Source organism: Vulpes vulpes, chromosome 7 (genome assembly GCF_048418805.1).
Source record: "Vulpes vulpes isolate BD-2025 chromosome 7, VulVul3, whole genome shotgun sequence".
In the NCBI taxonomy this organism is placed as follows: Eukaryota; Metazoa; Chordata; class Mammalia; order Carnivora; family Canidae; genus Vulpes; species Vulpes vulpes.
This window is the reverse complement of record NC_132786.1, coordinates 81,720,494-81,741,284: the sequence shown is the minus strand read 5'-3', so window position 1 is coordinate 81,741,284 and position 20,791 is coordinate 81,720,494. Positions and strand designations below refer to the sequence as shown.

At 35.9% G+C, this 20,791-nt stretch overlaps 1 protein-coding gene across 11 annotated transcripts in view; it reads right to left on the bottom strand.

Moving 5' to 3' along the window:
- The window catches only part of CDK14 (cyclin dependent kinase 14), a 723,056-nt gene that overhangs the window by 412,796 nt on the left and 289,469 nt on the right, over nucleotides 1–20,791 (bottom strand). For all 11 annotated transcript variants that reach the window (XR_012002660.1, XM_072764239.1, XM_072764240.1 and 8 more), the window contains 2 exons: nucleotides 17,544–17,789; nucleotides 4,807–4,901 (listed from right to left, as the gene is read on the bottom strand). Coding sequence is in view for 10 of the 11 variants with exons in the window: in XM_026003732.2 (XP_025859517.1) it covers nucleotides 4,807–4,901; nucleotides 17,544–17,789 (341 nt within the window). In the remaining variant the exon portion in view is untranslated. The remainder of the gene's footprint in view (nucleotides 1–4,806; nucleotides 4,902–17,543; nucleotides 17,790–20,791) is intronic.

The following is a 20,791-nucleotide window of genomic DNA, read 5'->3' as shown; positions in this document are numbered from 1 at the left end:
AGGGAGATGCTCAACCAGTAAGCCACCCAGCCCCCCCTTACCTGGGCCTTTTTTACTTCATTCTAGCTCATATCAAGTACACTGCATTCTAATTTATGTTGAGTTATTTAGGTATATGGACAATCTCCCTTCAAGATTGTAAAGTCTCCTGAGATCAGAATATCCATGTGACTCTTCATCTACAATATAAAAAGGGCATAGGGTACCTAGGTGGCTCAGTGGGTTAAGTATCTGCCTTTAGCTTGAGTCATGATCCTCGAGACCTGCGTCAGGCTCCCTATTCAGAGGGGAGTCTGCTTCTCCTTCTCCTTCTTGCTTGTGCTTTCTTTTACTATGTCTCTCTCTCTCTCTCTCTCTGTCTCTCTCAAATAAATAAATAAATAATGTAAATAATCTTTTAAAAAAAAAAAGGAGCATAAAAACAACATAATATGCACAAAAGTCCCTGGGCAAGTCCCTGAAAGATAAAAAGATGAATTTGAGGTACTAATTAAAGACATTTTTAAATACTATATATTTTTAAATACAAAGTATTACACAATGCATAATGTTTTTAATCTTCTATTAAATGCTACAGAGATTTAAGTGAGACAACATAATCAGGAAACCAAACTAGGATAGAGATTAGTAGTCAGAGTGATGATAAACTGCCTCCCTTCCTCAAACTGAAACACATACACAAAGTAAGCACAAAGTAAGCTGAAAAACACTTTTTTTAAAAAAAAAAAAAAACCTACTCAAATATGAAATGTGGGAAATCCAAAGCTTTTATTAAAAAATTAAAAAGTTTGTGAGCATTATATGTTGACATGGTTGGAGTAACAGCCATATTCTTTAGAACCAAGCTTTTTTTTTTTTTAAAGATTTTATTTATGCATTTTAGACAGAGAGAGAGAGTGCACAAGTGGGGGGAGAGGACCAGAAGGAGAGGGAGACACAGACTCCCTGCTAAGAGCAAAACCTAACTCGAGGCTCCATCCCAGGACCCTGGGACCATGACCTGAGCCAAAGGCAGATATTTAATCAACTGAGCTCCTAGGTGCCCCTAGAACCAAGCTCTTTACCAAGGGGGCTACACAGTATAGATAGAAATCTCAGCCAACTTCTTCCCAGCCTATGTATCCCTACAAGAATAAGAAACTCAAGAGAATTCAAGGTAATAAAAAAAAACCTCTCTATTCCTTCTAAAGTTTCTAAACTATAGCTACCAGCAAGTACACCTAAAGCAACAAGTACACAAACATTTTTGGTGGGGGGTTGGGAGGGTAACTCTTTTGCTTGTATTACTTAAAGAACCATGAAATAAAAGATGACTCAATATATAGCATAAGTAGTAAAAGAAGAACACACTGCCATGAATGCAGTGCACCAAATTACTGAGGTTTGGAATGTCTAAGTGTTATGGATTGAATTATGTCCTCCAAAAAAGGTATATTGAAGTTCTAATCTCTAATACCTCAGAATATAACATAGGTTCTTTGGAAATAGGGCCTCTAGCAGAGGTAATGGAGTTGAAATGAAGCCACGCTGGTAGGCCCTGATCCAATATGACCAGTGTCCTAAAAAGGGAACATTTTGGGCAGCCCGGGCGGCTCAGCAGTTTAGTGCTGCTTCAGCCCAGGCCGTGATCCTGGAGACCCCAGGGAGCCTGCTTCTCCCTCTGCCTGTGTCTCTGCGTGTGTGTGTGTGTGTGTGTGTGTGTGTGTGTGTGTGTGTCTCTTTCTCTCTCTCTCTCTCTCTCTGTCTCTCATGAATAAATAGAATCTTTAAAAAAAAAATCTTGGGATCCCTGGGTGGCACAGCAGTTTGGCGCCTGCCTTTGGCCCAGGGCGTGATCCTGGAGACCCAGGATCGAATCCCACGTCGGGCTCCCGGCACATGGAGCCTGCTTCTCTCCCTCTGCCTATGTCTCTGCCTCTCTCTCTCTCTGTGACTATCATAAATAAATAAAAATTTTTAAAAAAATTTAAAAAATTAAAATAAATAAATAAAAAGGGAACATTTGGATACAGACACACACAGGGAGAAGACCATGTAAATAGGAAGGCAGAGACTGATGTGCTGCATCTCTAAGCCAGAAGTGCTAAGGGTTGCCAGGACACCACAGAGGCTAGGAGAGAGAAGCAGGGAACAGATTCTCTCCCCTACAGACCCAATCCTCAGAAGGAACCAACTCTGCCAACACCTTGGTCTCAGACTTCCAGCTTCCAGAACTGTGAAAAGATAAAATTCTGTTTAAACTGCCTGGTCCCTGGTACTTTGCTTTGGCAGCCCCTAGCAAAGTAGTGCAATGAGGTTCGTGGCAAAATCCTAACTTGACACGTGAATCAAGGTGTATTTGTAAAATGCTCACAAACTAAAAATTAGTGAGATCTGTAAATTCCAGGCAACTTTACTACAAGATTATGATAGCTGCTCTTGGAGAAGATGCTAAAGATAATCTTTAAAGATGGAGGCAGGGATGCTGACATTTCTGGGAGACCAGTGAGGAGTCCTGGAATGGAGGTCACAACACTTAGCTGGCTATTTAAATTACAGCACTTCAGGGGGAACATATCAAACAAACTCAGCTCTCAAGCCTTGCTAGATGTCACGTAACTGTTTTGCTCTGGCCTAACCTTGCCACCCTAAAGCAAGCAAACACAGGCAACCTGTCATCTCTTAAAGCAGGTGAGTGGTCAATGGCTTTCATCTCCAGCTGGAGGAAATTAAATACTACATGTGACCAGCAAGCTTGAAACTGCTTGAGAAATGCTGACAAGATACATTTAGGCCCACTGGAGTGAAGAGTATTAACTGTCCAGAACCGTCCTCCTCAAAGATTGCAGATACTGCAAAGGCAGATTTTCTTTTATTCAAGTATAATAAATAGAGGATTTTTCAACTATCTCCAAGATTTTGACATAAATCATAAAGGTAAACATTTAATAGAGTTATTAACTCACATTTGGCGATCAGCTGAGCCCATCTTTTTGGGAAGACACTTCAAAGTAATTGGTGTGTTTCCTTATAATGAAATAATATGTTTGCTTCTGTTTGATTCATGATTAGAACAAGCCAGAGCATACGTGAGAACCATCTGGAATATTCAACAAGGACCAAGGCTTTCCAAGGAAGGCCTTATACTGTGGAGGCAGTATTGTGTAATGGTTAGGAAAAGAATGGCTGCAAACCAGAGAGACGTGATCCAAAAACAAGCTTTGTCACTAACCAACTGTGTGCACTTGGACCAGCGGCAAAAACGCTCCAAGTACTAGGATTCCTAGTCAAAAGGAGGTGATAATAATAGGTACTATCTTATAGAGACAATGGATATACCAAACATTATACAAAATAATTGCTTAATCCAGTGTACTGATCCTTATAACATTAAATGTGCAAGTAATTTTTGTATATTAGAGAGAGAACTATTTTTCTTTAGGAAAGAACATAAAGTTTCACATACAACCTCTATTGAAATTTGCTCAACAATATTCTATAATGCTCAGGCATTCTAGTTAAGTCATTAGCAGCCCTCTAGATTTGGTTTGGATTTTTTTATTCCCCATAATGTTTTTCATTCAAATTTTTTAAAAAGATTTTTTCTGGTAAATATTTAAACTCTCAAAATTATTACTACCATTTTTTTACTTATATTATTCCTACATCCTTACTTGCATATCTTCCTTTGTCAGAAATATTTTTTCATCTTCTTAAAAAACATAAGCGGGCAGCCCGGTTGGCTCAGTGGTTTAGCACCGCCTTCAGCCGGGATCGAGACCCAGAATCAAGTCCCACGTCAGGCTCCCTGCATGGAGCCTACTTCTCCCTCTGCCTGTGTCTCTGCCTCCCTCTCTCTCCCTCTCTCTCTCTCTCTCTCTCATGAATAAATAAAATCTTAAAAAAAAAATAAATAAATAAGCAAAGGTGTAAGTTTATGTTCCAGAAAAGCCAAAGGTTACCTAAACAGTCAAAATTTCCAATTATGTGTTTAGAATTTTCCTCTACACGTTTTTATGTAATTAATAAGGTTAGAATTTCCTATCTTCCACAACGACTTAAAAGAGAGACAAAAACAAAGATGGTTCAGAAAATTATTTTTCAACTGTATTTGGTAGTGTTATTATGGTAAAACAAGGCTTGTTTTTCCTACAATTATTTGAGAAATAGCATTACATTTCTACATGCCACAGAATATAGTAACTCTGTGCTCTTAATCAATAAGAGAGAGAGAGGAGGCCTATCAGAAACATATGGGGTAAGCTCTTCAAGAATCCAAAACCTGTGCCTGACCCCAGGATAGCATGAGGGGAAAATGACAACAGGAGGGAAGGGTTGTCTCTCCATGTGACTATGTATGTAGTATGATGTCAAAGTATACAGGTAGGAAAAAAGAAAAAGTCTGCATTTTTTTTTAATTTAGTGATTTCTTCAGATAGAGTAAAAGACACAAGAATGGCCAACATATTTGACTTTGTCAAATCAGGACTCTTATTCTTAAGCAAACATTAAACCTCCAGAGGAAATTAATCATATCATTCACCTGGAAACTAATTTTCATTTGTGGGTTATAGCCTCAGTGTTGGGGGCAATGGTAGGACAGAAAAGATAAATTGGACAAGTCTGTAAAACTGTTTGCTAGCAGGGAAAACCAATTCTGCTGACTTACATTTCTTCAAACAACAATAACAAAAACTGAAAGAAGAAAATTTACTGTATATTAAAGGAGAATTATTTAAATAAATTAACATTATTAATTACTAATAATCAGTATTAAGAGAATAGGTATATTCTAAATGTGAAATATTAAAAACCAAATAAACTTACTTGCTTTTCCCTTTGTATACTGTAGCATAAGATCCTTCCCCTAGTTTTTCCAGTTTTTCGTAGGAGTCAGCTTTTCCAAATTTGGGACTTGTCGGCTAAAAATGGAGCAGAGGGTAAACAAAACAGATTGTATCAAACTAACAATAAATAGGCCAATTTTGCTAAAAATGTATAGATTCTGCTACTCTCCAAATAACTTTCTTCTGATACAAGAGTATTTCTTCTAAAAAAACAACATAATAACTATCCAGGATACAAAACTCAGAAAATGCAAATAAACACAATGTAGAAAGTTTAAATTTACCTACAATCTATCAAGAAAGAACCACCATTAATATTTTCGTATCTCTTATTCCCATGCTATCTAGCTTTGTACATAAATGGGATTAAACTATACATACTGATTTTAACCTACTTTTTTTTCCCTCCACTCAATATATTATGAATATTTTTCATATTATTATATAATCTAAATTAGGGGCTGGCTAATCTAAATTACCGTCTGTTTATCCCACAAACTTAAAAAATGTTCTTTTTTCGTAATGGAAGGATGGTCAAAAGAAGAATAAAATTTCATAGCATGAGAAAATTATATAAGAAAATTAAAATTTAGTGTCCACAAAGTTTATTAGAACACACTCATGCATGTTCATTTCCATATCATCTTATGACTTGCAAGCTACAACAGAACTGCAACTGCAGCAGATGATACAGCCAATAAAACTGAAAATATTTACTATGACCCCTGTTGTAAATAATTACTGTATAATATTCAGTCAATAAAGGTACTCCTCCAATACCTCTTAGCAATAATGCAAACAAATAATCAAAGATGTATCACTCAGACATTACATTAACACAAAAGGAACCATCTTACATATTATAAACCAACCCTTAAGGTTTAGCTGCAGCAAAGTAACTCTTCTAAAGACATGGTACGTCCCAACAAGACGATAAAAGTGATAGAAGTGAGTAATCTCATCACTCTTGCTGTCCCTAGCTCCTGCCTCAACTTTCACCAGACAGAAAGAAATGGGGAGTGCTGTCTCTGTGGAGCAAGTTACCTATTATTTCACTATAAAAGGGTAATATCAAAACGTATCAGAAAATGATAATTATATAAGGAATTAAAAGCATCTCAAGGGATTATCCAATCTCAGTTATAAATACATAATAATTTATAAAAGGTTGCTAGTGATTATGTTACTGCATAATTAATCAATATCAGAAGCTCAGGAAAAGAACTTCTTGCAGGAAGTTTATAAAACACTATTTTTGAGCATGTGTTCTTAATCACTTATGAAAAACATAACATACTGGCAATGGTTCTGATTCCCACCATTTATAAAGATCCAACGTGGCAAGTTGAACACATGCTTCTTATCTCCCTCTCACCCAAAATGCCATATAATGACTGGGAAGATATTTTTCAAAAACAATAAATCAGAAACAGGAATGGGAAACAAAAAAGCATGCCAATATTTAATCAGAAATTTTTAGAAATTCTGAAAGACAGACAGTAATAGGGATCAAAACTTCAGAGAAAAGATTGGGGCAACAGAAAGCCCCAACCTGTAGAAGACTATTACAGATAAAAAAAAAAAAAAAGCAGGAGTCTCCAGGTAAATGTGAAACTAATCAACACAGCTGAGCACATAGCATCCCCCTAAACAAACTGCAGGGACATCTGCACTGGAAACACAGCTGACAGCACAGGTATTCAGGCCAGAGGGGCAGAGCAAGGACTGAATTAGCCACTGCCCAGAAAAAGGATGGCAATTCTCCTATTCCCAAACTGTAATCCCTGCGTCTCTCATACAATCACTAGAGATGACTAACAGAAAACAGAATAAGCTGACAGCAATTCTCAAAATACAAAAATAAGTATATAATCAAAAATCACAAATTATTTCAGGAGGGTCAATACCTGGGGAAAAAAAGGTATAAAATTTAATGGGCAGATAAATCAAAATCCTGGTAAGAGAGTTGGCATCACAAAGAATAACTTTGAATAAAAATAACCAGTATCCTCAAAGAGATTTCAGAAGATACTGCATCTCTTACGAAGAAATAATTAGAGATTTAGGGATTAAGTATCTAATCAATGAAGTAAAATATTCAATGGGCAGTGAATAAAAGAACGGACATATATGAAAAGTGATAAGCTCAATGTCTGAAGACAGTTCTAGAAAACTTTAGGAAGAGGTTGCATCTAAATGGAAAAAATATCCAATCAGCATAATAGTTCCTTCCACAGACAACAATGACTGCAAAAAGACAATCAAGCAACATTTTCAAAATAAATAGTGAAAATGATTCCGTATCACTAACACTATACTCAAAATAGTCTGTCAGTGGGATGGAAAAGTTGCAATCTTGCTACTTAGAGAAAATAAATCTAGATATAAAACTCTGAATTATCTCAATATAAGGTGTAGTTGAAGTGATGGGAAAGCACAGAGAAGCAAGGGGCACTAGGGGAAAAGAAACAACGGCAGGCTGAGACTTCTTGAATTGATCAGGACAGACTGCAGAGGCTAAGCAATTCCAAAGGCATATGTTTTAGTATGTCTCTTAACTCTTCAAAGGTCATCACAAAATAATATGAATTAGATATACCCCAAACAAATTAGGGAGAAAGGAATAGAAGAACACAGTGTAATAAAGAGGGGGATGAAAGTAAAAAAGTGAAAGCTTGGGGATGGTGCACACAAAGAAAACATGTTAAGTCTAAGTTCATAAAATAAGAACTTAAGTTTCAACATATTGATCACATAAAACATATAAATCAATCATACTGATTAAAATAATCATAAATGAACAAACTTTCTCTACTAATAGAAACTTCTCAAATTGGAAAAACAAGACAGTCTAGCAATATGCTATTCAGAAGAGACAAAATTAAAATGAATAAATCTGAAAATAAAGGAGTAAAGGGAAAATATAGAAAAAAGGAATTTACAAAATAATGCATTATAGCCATATTGATGGCAAACAAGATGGAATTCAGAAAATAGATTAAATTAGTATATCCCATAAAAATGAACATTGATATCCACAGAGCAGTTTAATAATCATGAACTAGTATGAGTCAATTAACATAGTTTTGAAATGTATGAGACAACTGCTGGTAGCAACTTTAAAGAGAAATCTAATTCAAATATAATATATAATATAATTCAAATATAATTATAAATTATATAAATATATATAAATTATAATTTAATATTATATTATAAATAAGTTATATATTAATATATTAATGTGTATATTAGGTTTGTTTGTTTGTTTACTCAGAGAGAGAGACAGAGGCAGAGACACAGGCAGAGGGAGAAGCAGGCTCCATGCAGGGAGCCCGACGTGGGACTGGATCCCGGGACTCCAGGATCACATGGCGCTAAACCGCTGCGCCATTGGGGCTGCCCTTTTTTTTTTTTTTTTTTTGGATTTTTTTTGTTGTTTATATATTAGGTTTCAAGCACACATTTAACACTCACAAAAAATAATGACAGATTAGGCCATGAAGAAAATTTCAATATTCAAAACTGCAGAAACACCTTAAATTACTTTTTCTGAACACAATGCAATAAAATCAGCAATTAAGAACAAAAGGAAAACCTAAATGGTTTAGCCATGTGAGTGAAAATGAAAATTGAAAATTCATAAATAAATATGTGGTACAGAGGACATGACATTTTAAGACCCAGGGGAGTCAGCCAAATCAATACATACAAGAAAATGTAAATACATATGCACATACAAGAAAAGAAGAAAGGTTGAAAATAATATGAATTAGATATACTAGGAAGGGATTAATAAAGACAATGGACCACGTATTCTTTTCTTCAAGAAACTTGTAAGGGACAAACCATGTGTTGAGTTGAATCAAGTAAAACTTAATGGAAAATCACATTCAAAATCGCCTGACTAGTCCTGTGTGGGTTATGTTCTCATGCATTTTTCATCACCAGGAAACAGCTTGCGAATGTCACACTTTACCATCACCCTCCTGAGCCCAAGTTCTAAATAGAAATTTTAAAACCTATATTAAACTTCAGTATAAAATGATCTTCAATGGGGAAAATATTGTGTTCACAGTTCCACTCTAAATTATTTAAAATTAGAATGAGAAGTCTGTGTTTGCTTTTGTGCTCCTTTAAGAATAAATCTAATCTAAGTTCAAGAAAAAAGCAGCAGCAGAAAATACCTCTTTACTCCTATTAGGAGATAAACTGCTAATGTGTATTTATAGCAAGCACAAAACACAGTCACACAAAACTGGTAAAAGAATAGGAAGCCAGTATTTTCTCTCCTTGAAATGCACAAATAATTTTCTAAAATATTTCACTCTCCATAAACTGCCTTATATATTAGAGTTGATGTAATCGTTTTAAGATATAGACCACACTAAATGTACTACTTGAAGAAACAGAATTGAGGAAATCAGAAGAACAAGGAGAATATGTTTAAAAAAAACACACACCCCATTTATCTACAAGAAAAATCAAGTAAAAGAAGATGGTAATGGCACAAAGTAGTCTATTTATCTAATTAAATGGATCTGGATATATTAACTGCCATAATTCATACATACCCTATTAATACTGCGATGGCAGAAAATTAATATTTTGTCACATTTGATGGTAGGACAATCAATGTTATTTTCCCTGTGAAACTGATATGTATATACATCATGGAAATACACTGTAATCTACAGATCAGTCATGCTAGCTTCATAGCTCCATACACCCATAATGTCTCTCTAAAAAATTTTATCTGCAAAAGAATGGGCCTATGGAATAGGGTATGTATATGATATAGTCTGAGCTTTAAAAATTAGATTCTTGTAAAGTCAGTCCTCTATTTTAAGTAACCAGAAATGCTCTAATCTGTAATTACTATGCACATAAATAAGGAATCCAACTGCTAAGTCATTAAAGAGGCCAATAATAAAATCCTTCCCATCAAATGAGTGAAATTAAGAATAATTCAGAAAGAGAGGTCCTATTTTGTTTGATAAATTAAAGCTCAGGCCTTTGGTTTGCCTAGTTTTTTCTCACAAATTTATTAAATCATCACATTTAAATAGATGCTAGATCAAACCAATATGCAGTCAACCCTAAATATTATCTTTGGCTCTTTACTGTCAGGTGCATGGGTGGATTGGAAACAGCTTTATGGGGCAGCTATTCTCTGTTTATCACTTCCCTACTTAAAGTGCAGGTCTGAGATAGCACTTTAGAGAATTGGAAATTCAGAGGGCTAATCAGCAATTACTAACCAACACTAACTGCACAGATATGTGGAATTTAATGAGATAATATAAATACATTTTTTTTAAAAATAGAATAAAGGTACAGAGAACCATCAATTGTCTGGACCAGTGGAGGGGAACATCAGCATAGATAATGAAAAAATGAAGATAATATTCCAGCTGAATGGTGCATCCCACCCTGCCACAAAGGAGATGCTCACGGCCCTTGCTAGTTCTAGTTCACTGTGTAATTAATAATGACAGCTAGTTAATATCAAGTGTGGCTATGTGCCTGGCTTTGAGCTAATCACTTCAAACATGCACCTAAATTTAATCCCTAGAATATCGCCCTGGGGTCAGTTCTATTAGTATCCTCATTTGAATATGAAGATTTTAAAGACTGGGGAAGCAAATAACTCTAAAACATCTAACATCTGGGATGCCTGGGTGGCTCAGTGGTTGAGTGTCTGCCTTTGGACCAGGGCGTGATCCTGGAGTCCCAGGATCAAGTGCCACATCGGGCTCCCTGCATGGAGCCTGCTCCTCCCTCTGCCTATGTCTCTGCCTCTCTCTATGTGTCTTTCATGAATAAATAATTTTAAAAAAAATCTAACATCCTGTACCTAAAAGCAGAGCTAGAAATCAAACCACATTAATTATTTTTTTTTATTTTTCTTTGAATTTAATGAGTTTACGTCAAAAAATCAGGTAGTCATTTTACATTTAAGGAATAAAAATCTTTAAAAAAAAATACAAAGAGTGAAAGGATTTTAACAAACCACATTAATTAGAATCAAGAACCTATTTTCTTTACCACTACTGCATTGGTGGAATCTTCCCTTGGAGACCTAATCCTCATGGAAGAGGCATTAAATTATGCTTAAATTTGTCATCCACTGAAACCTCATTCCTAAAACCAGGGATGTGTTTTTGAACTGCATTTTTATAAACTGCATGAGTATATTTCTATGTTCGTTCTAATAATACCATGACATGGCTATGGGAATGTCTGCAGTTTCATATCGAAATCACTGAAGATTGATTTTGACCTTCCTATGTAACTCCTTGTTTAACATTACTGATGATGCCTTGAACGGAGGAAGGAAGTATAGGTGAACTTGGTGGTCTCTGAGGTCAAGGCACTCTTGGCTTCTTGATTTCAATCATGATTCCTAACAGAGACAATGACCAGTATGTAGTATGTGAGCAGTACAGAGATATAAGCCCAGTTGGGAAGATGTGGTATCATACAATATATCCACCACAGTATTTCCAAGAAACAAGAACAGCTATCCTGTTTTTCTCCCTAAAACAGGGACTCTGTACAGCACCACACTTCTCACTTTCTCCCTCCTTCTCAACTGTGCTCTGGGAGCCTATTCAAGACAACTTAATACTTGAAAGGAATAACAAGAAAAACAAGAAAATAAAGATATGGTATTAATCTGGCCCTGGTAAAGAGACTATTCTGATGCCTATCAGCCTTTAAAAATCTTTATAACAAAATCTGTCCTAAAATTCCCATGCCGGTGGGTATGAAATGATCCAACCCATACCCTAAGCGATGGGCAACAGAGTGGTATTACACAAGAAGTGTTACTGCTTCCATTTTCTGCCCAGTGAAGAATCCAAAGGAATACAGTCTTTCCACAAAAGAGAATATCATAAAAATACCCTCTCCCATCACAACAGGGGAGAGAACAAAAAGGCAGCAGGTAGAAAGAACTCAGAATTAAAGAGAAAAGAAACCATTTCCAGCTTGAGTAGAAAAGAGCGCAAAGATATTTTTTTCTAAGGCAAAAACTCCTATAAAGAAAAGAAAGCAAAGCAGTTTCCACACAAAGTAATATAAGTGGTCTGATATCTAAGAATGACTTCCTGGGGCATAACAGGAAATGGTAAGCCCAGTAAGAAATTCAGGAAAGAGAATCTAAAGGAAGTTAACAATAGGAGAGAAACTGTGGAAATTTCTAGTTAAACATGGTGGTTTTAACACATGTAATACATTCCTTCCCCAATCTGTATTAAATTGACAGTAAAGCTATAATTCACAAGGGCAAATAGAACAAGTAAAAAGAATATTACAGACAAGGTCCAAACAAAAATTTGGAGATGGAAGACAAATGGATGGGAGGCCACGGACAAGGAAGATGACCAAAGGCGTAAACCAAAAAGAATGAACTCAGTTCATACTTCAGAATCCCAGAAACACTCAAGAATGGAAGTTGGGCTTCAATGAGGGCCAAAACACAAAGTGCTTAGTCAGAGTGTGTTTAAGGAACGGGCCTCTTCCCCGGAAACCTATCTCAGTCAGATATCTGTTGTACCACGATCCTGGTAGAGGTTTATTCTCCGGAGAGGTTGAACCAGACAGGCCAGCACTGGGACACCAAGAACAAGGGGAGTCAGGATGAAGAGTCATACTGAATGAAAAAGCACAAGAACTCAGAGACCCTGGGCCCCTTCTTGATCATCTCAGAAAAATAGCAGTTAGGCTTTCGTATCCGAGAAAATCAATTGGTAAATTTGTTCTGGGGTGACAACTCAGCCAAGGAAAAAGATGAATCGATACTGACATCTGATAGTCCTCCTCTGAAATGACTAGGTCTTCAGTGACATTCCCCAGGCTGATGCTTCCAGTTGACAAGCACTGTTGGCACAAAGAACTTTCCATCAGCTTTTTTTTGCACACTATTCAGAATATGAACTCAGTCAACAGTTCTTTCCAAAGGCATGATGTAGACTCAGCAAAATTAAAAATCTCAACAGGCAAGGCAGAGACCAAAAAATAAACAGAAACAAAGAACTCAAAGGAGACTCCAGATAATTTAGGAAGTATAGTAAAAAAAAAAAAAAAGAAAAGAAAAGAAAAGAAAAAGAAAGAAAAAAAGAAAAAGAAAAGAAAACTTCTTTAAAATTCCCCCAAGTTCAGGATGCCTGGTGGCTCAGCGGTTGAGCGTCTGCCATTGGATCAGGGCATGATCCCAGGATCCTGGATAGAGTCCCACATCGGGCTTCTTGCAGGGAGCCTGCTTCTCCCTCTGCCTGTGTCTCTGTATCTCTCTCTCTGTGTCTCTCATAAATAAATAAATAAAATCTTTTTTAAAAAGTTCCTCTGAGCTACATTTAGTATATTCAAAAACATAGGAGGTAATATATTATTCTTTGAAAAAGAACAGGTTGATTTTAAAAAGAACATTTGAAGAATGAGAGCTTTTGGAAATAAACGTTAGCATCAATTACAAACCTAATTGAAGTATTAAAAAAATTTTATATATCCATAAAGCAGAGAAAACCAAAGTAAACTAAACCAAAGTAAATTAACAAATAAATAAATAACAATATAGGGATATAGAAAAGAACAAAGCAGTGACTTCAAAAGGCTATGAAACATTCTATTTTATAAACCAGAATCCTACACCCAGTCAGATTATTAATCTAAATTACCAAGTATGAATAAAGGCATAGTCATATGTGCAATTACATAAACCAAGAACAAGAAAGACATATAACTCAGAGCCTAAGTATTCAACACAAAAATGATGGAAAAGAAACTTCTCAGGAAGATAGAGAAGGGAATTCTCAGGATAGCAGGCTTGGAGATCAAGCAGTCTAGACTGGAGTAAAAGGGTTGATAGCTTCAAGGACGATCTCAGGGGGAGGAAAACCTGATAGGTTAGCCAATTCTGATTTGTTTCAGAAGTTTTATAGTTTTACCAAATAATCTGGAACCTCAATTTGTAATTGAAATTATAATAATTCATTATATCAATTATGAACAAATGAAGAAGAAGCAATTATGACTAAGAAAATCTAAAAGTTATGCAAAGAAGGATAGAGTTGTTGAATCGCTATGTTGTACACCTAAAACTCCTGTAACATTGTGTATCAACTATACTTTAAGAAAAAAATAAATTTCAAAAAGTTTTTCAAGGAAGGAAGTTTAATCATAGTATGCCATGTGGCCCTGCTATGAATAGTATTTAGAGCATCACAAGATTACAAACACCATATATTAAAAGCCAAGCAGTAGGGGAAATACAGTTGGGGATAGGAACACAATAGAGAAAATCCTCTCTTGATGTGTTCCTTTGTATTCTATAAATCAGTTGTTATATCTAGAGGCTTGCTCAGATTCAAGTTTAATTTTGTTGGTGCTTTGTGTAAACTTCCATTAGGACATCATAATGTCTGGCTATCTCTCTTTTAGTGATGTGAGTAGGTACTCACAACCATTACCTACATGTATTACTTCATCAGGGATTACCAAATTGTGAATACTAAATACATTATTCTTTCTTGATATTAGTGGGATTATTCTAAAAGAGAAATTCACTGCCCCCCCCCCCATCAAAACTAGGTTACCATGAGGTAAATTTCATATAGGAATCACAGAAAATAAATGCTTAGACATTTGCTTTATTTACCAGTTTTCAATAGTAATTCTTGTTTTTATAAAGGTTTCTCTTGGGTTTTGCCTGTTAATCTACAACCTACTATTTGGCTAACTTCACTCATTGTTTAGAGTATTTCCATTCTTTTGGATTTTCCAGATATATCATCAAAAATCTGCAAATAAAGATAATTTCACCACCTTCTAACTTTCTTTCATTATCTATAAAGATGTTATTTTGCTCCTTTTTTTTTGTCCCTTATGGTTTTGTATAGAATTCAATCAATAACTTTTCTATTGGTTATTTTAAGTAAAATGAATTATTTAGCAGTTTAATACAGGGGTGTGGCCAAGATAGCTTTTCTAGCTTCCTAAAATAAAATTCTTTCTTTTTTTTTTAAGATTGTATTTATTTATTTGACAGACAGAATGAGAGAAACAGGAAGATAGGCCAAGGGAGAGGGAGAAAGCAGACTCCCCTCTGAGCAGGGAGCCTGATGTAGGGCTCCATCCCAGGACCCATCCCAGGACTCCCCTCTGAGCAGGGAGCCTGATGTAGGGCTCCATCCCAGGACCCCAGGATCATGGCCTGAGCAGAAAGCAGACGCTTAACCAACTGAGCCACCCAGGTGCCCCTAAAGTTCTTTCATCTGTTTCTCAAAGTTAAAAAGTAAAGACAATCTAGCACATGCTGAGATCTTCCTCATCTGTTTTCACTTAACACTTCTTTCTGGACCATCCATTTCCTTTGCCCTTGTTGAATACAAACTACACAGAAGTCTACTTCAGCACTTTCTATTCAGTGCAGGGCTTTGTCCTAGAAAGTTACTTTAATTTGACATTCTAGTGAAGTTACAGAAAGGACAACAGACTGCTCCAATATCAGTAAATCACTATGGTTGCCTTACACTCATCTACTCACAGAAGCCTGCAAAGTCCCTCCTAGTTGCTGCCACTGCCTTAATAATGTCCCAACAAGTTGCCCGTATGTACCTAATGGCAATGGGAGAGTGGTGGGAAGGAGAGTTTCTGAGCGTAGTCTCAAAGAGTAGACCTTTCACCTTCCCTGAGCTTGCACCCTCACACTTTCTAATACCAAGCAGTTCTGCATACTGTTCATGGTTTGTCCGTCTCCTCACTCTTATTTTGAGGTTCACGGAGATACTTGTCAACTGTATTTGTTGTCAATATTATCCACTGGTTTTGGTTTTACTATACTAGTTGTTCTAATTACAAAAAGAGTTTCAAAACCTATACCACTGCCATCCTCCCAGACTGGTCTATTTGATCTTTCAAGCTATGTTCAAACATTACTTTAATAAAAATAAAATTTAAAGAGCTAGAGAAATACAAAAAGCATCAGGCAACACCCAACATTCTTTGATAAGAATTGAAATTAATTCCTAATTAAATACTAAAAATATAGAAACTCCCTTGTCACTTATGGTATGATGTATACACTGACTTTTAAAACTACCTGACCCCCATTAGCTACAAGCACACCCAGCACCTACATCTTGGTTTCTAACTACCACTTTCCAATAAAAGGAACTGAGATTCTTTAGAGAAAGGGCTGGTTTTAGGTCAAGGGTTGGGAAAAATACAATATTAAGCCAAAAGTGTCTCTTAGGGCCAGAACATAAGGAAGTGTTCAAAAAACAGAGGGATGAAGACATCTCAGAAGGACACAGGAGCTAACCTAAAAGAGTTCTGAATGGTTAAAGTAGGAAGAATCTGATCAACAAAAGAAGTTATGTACCAGCAGATTATAACTAGTATTGCAGATAAAATGCAGGACAGGACAACTAGTTAAATTTATATTTCAGATAAATGGTAAATAATTTTTAGTATAAGTATGCCTCATTGCAATATCTGAAAATGCCAATTTTTATATATCATTTATAGGTTGATATATAATTATATAGTAAAATATATATAATTCTCTTTCCATAACATAGGCTTAATCATTCTCAACAACTTGTTTCATTTCTTCTAAATGCTACTAAATCTAAAGGTTCTCCCAGGAGTTCAGTGATATATCTGTGACCTAGATGGACACTACTTTGCATGCATAGACAAGATTATGGGGTCAGTTTGGCGGGGGGAAAAAACAGATCATCAATGCTTCTCACAAATACTGCATTGATAATATTTATTTCAGCTTCATTAAGACAAAATGTGACAAGACATGTGCAGTGTCATATAGTTTAATTGAATTGAAGTGTCAATATTCTTCTTGCAGTTGACACTTCTGGCTCTGCTTTGCCCTCACCAAACTTAATATTTAATATCTGTAAAATGGCATGTTTCTTAGCAAAATGATAGAATCAAAATTCTCTTGGCATTCTCCTCTTACCTTTTAAAACTTTTAGAATATCTACTCAAAAAGTTCTTAAGTGTAAGTTAAATCTGAAAATTAACTTTAAAAGATCATAAGGGTTTTTACAAGGTTAAATGCAGGCTGGTTTTGAACATGTAAGTTTCAGTAAAAATTTTCCAGTCAAAGAGCAGCATGCACCTCAGAACTTTATATCTCCTTAGGTCAAAAGGCACTCGCCTTAATCTATCATTAGTAAGAAAATTTCATTAATGATGAACAGGATTTCTCTTTAAGAAGACCAATTTCAACATCTAGCTCTTAAATTCTAAAACATTTACACTGAAAACAAACTGGAATAAGACAAGTGAACAAATTTGAACATTTACTCTGAAATGACAATCTTTGTGAATTTGCCAAACTCAAAACTATCTTTATTGCCCACAAAAACAGTAAAGTTCAACATCCTTTCTAGGGGTTTGAAATATCAAAGGATCTTTAATTATAAAATCTCTAAACAACTAGGGGGGAAAAAAAGATTTTTCCAAAAATAAGTTGAATCACTTCTTATTTGTTTGCTGGGTACTTATGAATAAAGAGTCTGTATATAGATTGTGCTCTCTCTTTCCTCAAAAACACTAAACCACCCTGAGAGAGAGTGCATAATAATGACCTGATAAAGCCACTTGCCCTCTTCCAGCACAGCAGGCCATGACTGTAAGAGAGATACTTCCTCTGCTCCCCCACTGATAAAGAGGACTGACTGCACTTACCGAGCTGGGGCTGGAGTGCCGCCTGACTTTCGGAGACTCTTTGCCAGTGGAGGAGGACTTAAAGTTAATGCAAGCATTGTTCTCAGAATGCACCCTCTTTACTTGATTAGCTGGTTTCTCAAATGGGTCAAAAGTGCTCTGTGTCCTCTGAACCCTGACTTTTTTATCCTCAGGAATTGTGTCCAGGGGTTTGATCACTGAGTCCATTCCCTGGCAGTTCCGTGTAGACATCTTTGTGACACATATCTAGAGAAAAAAGAAAGAGTGAAAGAAATTCAGAACTTTCCACTGAAACTTTAGTATCACTAAACACATGACTTATTATTCTAGAAAGTTTGCTGATTTCCATTTCAGGAAATACCCAGAAAGTCCACATTCTAAAAACTATAGCAGCTTAAATCCCAATCTGAAAAAATTCCTCATAATTATTCCACTTCTATTCATTTAGGGCAGTCACTAAAATGCTGTCTGTAAAACGGGAAGCTTAAGGTTTAGGCTATCAGTGCTCTAAAGGGGTTCTTGAAACCCACCACATGTTTTAACCATTTGCCTGCATATGGGATTACTCTAAATCATTAGGAAGTTGGACGACTTGACTTAACAATAATAATTTTTTAAAAATCAGTTGAGCTAAATCAGATGGGCATTTTAACTGACGGGTCACCATGGAAGCAGCTAACATAGCTAGAGAAGAAGATCACTATGTTTTTCAAAAGTAAATCTGTCCCATCCTACTAAGTTCATCTCCAAACTGGAATTCAAAACTTGAGCACATAAAAGAGCTAATGGAGGCACCTGGGTGGCTCAGTCGGTTGAGCATCTGCTTTCGCCTCAGGTCATGATCTCAGGGTCCTGGGATTGAGCCCTGCATCGCATTGGTCTCCCTGCTCAGTGGAGAGCTAGCCTCTCCCTCTCCCTCTGCCACTCCCCCTGACTGTGTTCTCTCTGTCAATTAAATAAAATCTTTTTATTTATTTTATTTTTATTTATTTATTCATGAGAGATACAGAAGGAAAGAGAGGCAGAGACACAGGCAGAGGGAGAAGCAGGCTCCATGCTGGATCCCAGGTCTCCAGGATCACGCCCTGGGCTAAAGGTGGCACTAAACTGCTAAGCCACCAAGGCTGCCCTAAAATCTTTTTAAAAAAGTAAATAAAATAAATGTTAATGGTTACAGATGTTTAAAAATTGAAAATAGTGTTTTTTCTAATACCAAAACTAATGGATGCAAAGAAATAATACTGTAAAAAAGAAACACCAAATAACACTCATTTCAAAATCCATAAGGTCCCTACCTGCTTCCCAGCTTCCCTCATTCTCTTGCCATGCCTGCCCCACTCTGATTTTATTTTAGTCTCTGACCTTTGCCCCACTGTTCTCTATTCTATGTTCAAAACCTTTCATTCTTCCTATAATCTGGAGATTTTGTAGTTTTGATAAAATAATTTTATGGCCTCTAGCTTGTCTACGAAACTAGGTAAACTTTATTGTTCTCTCAAGAGAAAAAATAATTCTGAAATTGCTTTTAAAGTTTTTTTTTCTTTCTTGCTATTAAGTTTCCATATCTTCATTTTTAAAAGCAGGGAAACAGAAGAATATCTCATATTGTTAAAATAAAGTATCTGTGTATTACATACAGGATGATTCCACATGAGGAATACATGTAGGTATGTGTATGAATGGATATAGATACAGATATATACAGACAAACAGATACAAACACAGACATAAATATTTGTATGTGTATGTATGAGCACAGTGGAAGCAATACAAGAAAACATACCAACCTGTTAACATAAGGTACTTCCAGACACGTGGAATTGGATTGGTCAAGGGTAAGATTACTAATTTTTATATACCCCGTATTGTTTGAATTATATAATAAACATGTCTGATAATGTAATTTTTTAAAACCACTGAACTAGGAGAGCACATATAATTGAATTATGCCCTTTCTTAAAATTTTTTAAACAAACCAAAAAAAAAGTTTATTTAAATCTTAAGCATCAGCTCTGTCCTAAGAGTAAAGCACAGGCTGAATTTTAATTAAGTCAAATGACAAGGATTATCATCAAACATTTTTAGCAAACCACAATACTATTGAACTTGCCTTGAAAAGACTTAAGGCCAATTCCTCTACCCATGATCAAAAATGAACAATTTATCACAGGTAGGTGAGATGCACTCAATATTTTTAAGAATTTATGTTTTCTTCTTAAGGATGTGAAAGCAAGAGGCAATAGATGTGATGTGGATGTGAAACCACCCACATCATTGAAGTAAGTAGATTATAATAATGTATAAACACATGGGCCTGAGAAGTTAACAAACCTCAAGCATAAGAAATACAAAGAAAAAAACAAGAAAGCACATCAAAATCAAATTGCTTAAAACCAGGGATAAAGAGAATATCTTAAAAAGGAGCCAGAAGGGATTTAAAAGATAAGTATAACAGTAAATACTTAGAAACTAAATAATACAAAAGGAGAATTAAAAAAGTATCTTGAGGGATCCCTGGGTGGCTCAGCAGTTTAGCGCCTGCCTTCTGCCCAGGGCCTGATCCTGGAGACCCAGGATCAAGTCCCACATCAGGCCCCCCACAGGGAGCCTGCTTCTCACTCTGCCTGTGTCTCTGCCTCTCTCTCTGCCTCTCTCTCTGTGTCTCTCATGAATAAATAAATAAAATCTTTTTTTTAAAAAAAAGTATCTTGAACTAAATGAAATTTAAAAAATCAAAATGGCAGAATGTAGGAAAACTAGTACTTCAACTGTAGAAAATTAATAGTACTGAATGCAGATATAGAAAAAACAAAAGATCTCAAAGCACTGTGATTACACCTTAAAATACAAGAAAAAGAAGAGCAGGTGAAACTCAGAATAAGAATGAAAATAATAAATATCAGGGTGTAAATACATGAAATAGAATATCAAAAGCTATAAGGAAAATCAATGAAACCAAAATCCGGTTTGTTTTCAGAGAAGATTTTTTTTTTTTTTAAGATTTATTTATTTATTCATGAGAGACACAGACTGAGAGAGAGAGGCAGAGACACAGTCAGAGGGAGAAGCAGGTTCCTCACTGGGAGCCCGATGTGGGACTCGATCCCAGACTCCGGGATCACGACCTGAGCTGAAGGCAGGCACCCAATCACTAAGCCACCCAGGCGTCCCTCAGAGAAGATTTTTTTTTTTAAATAAATAAATAAACCTCTAGCCAGACCGATAAGGACAAAAGGTAAAAAACAAAT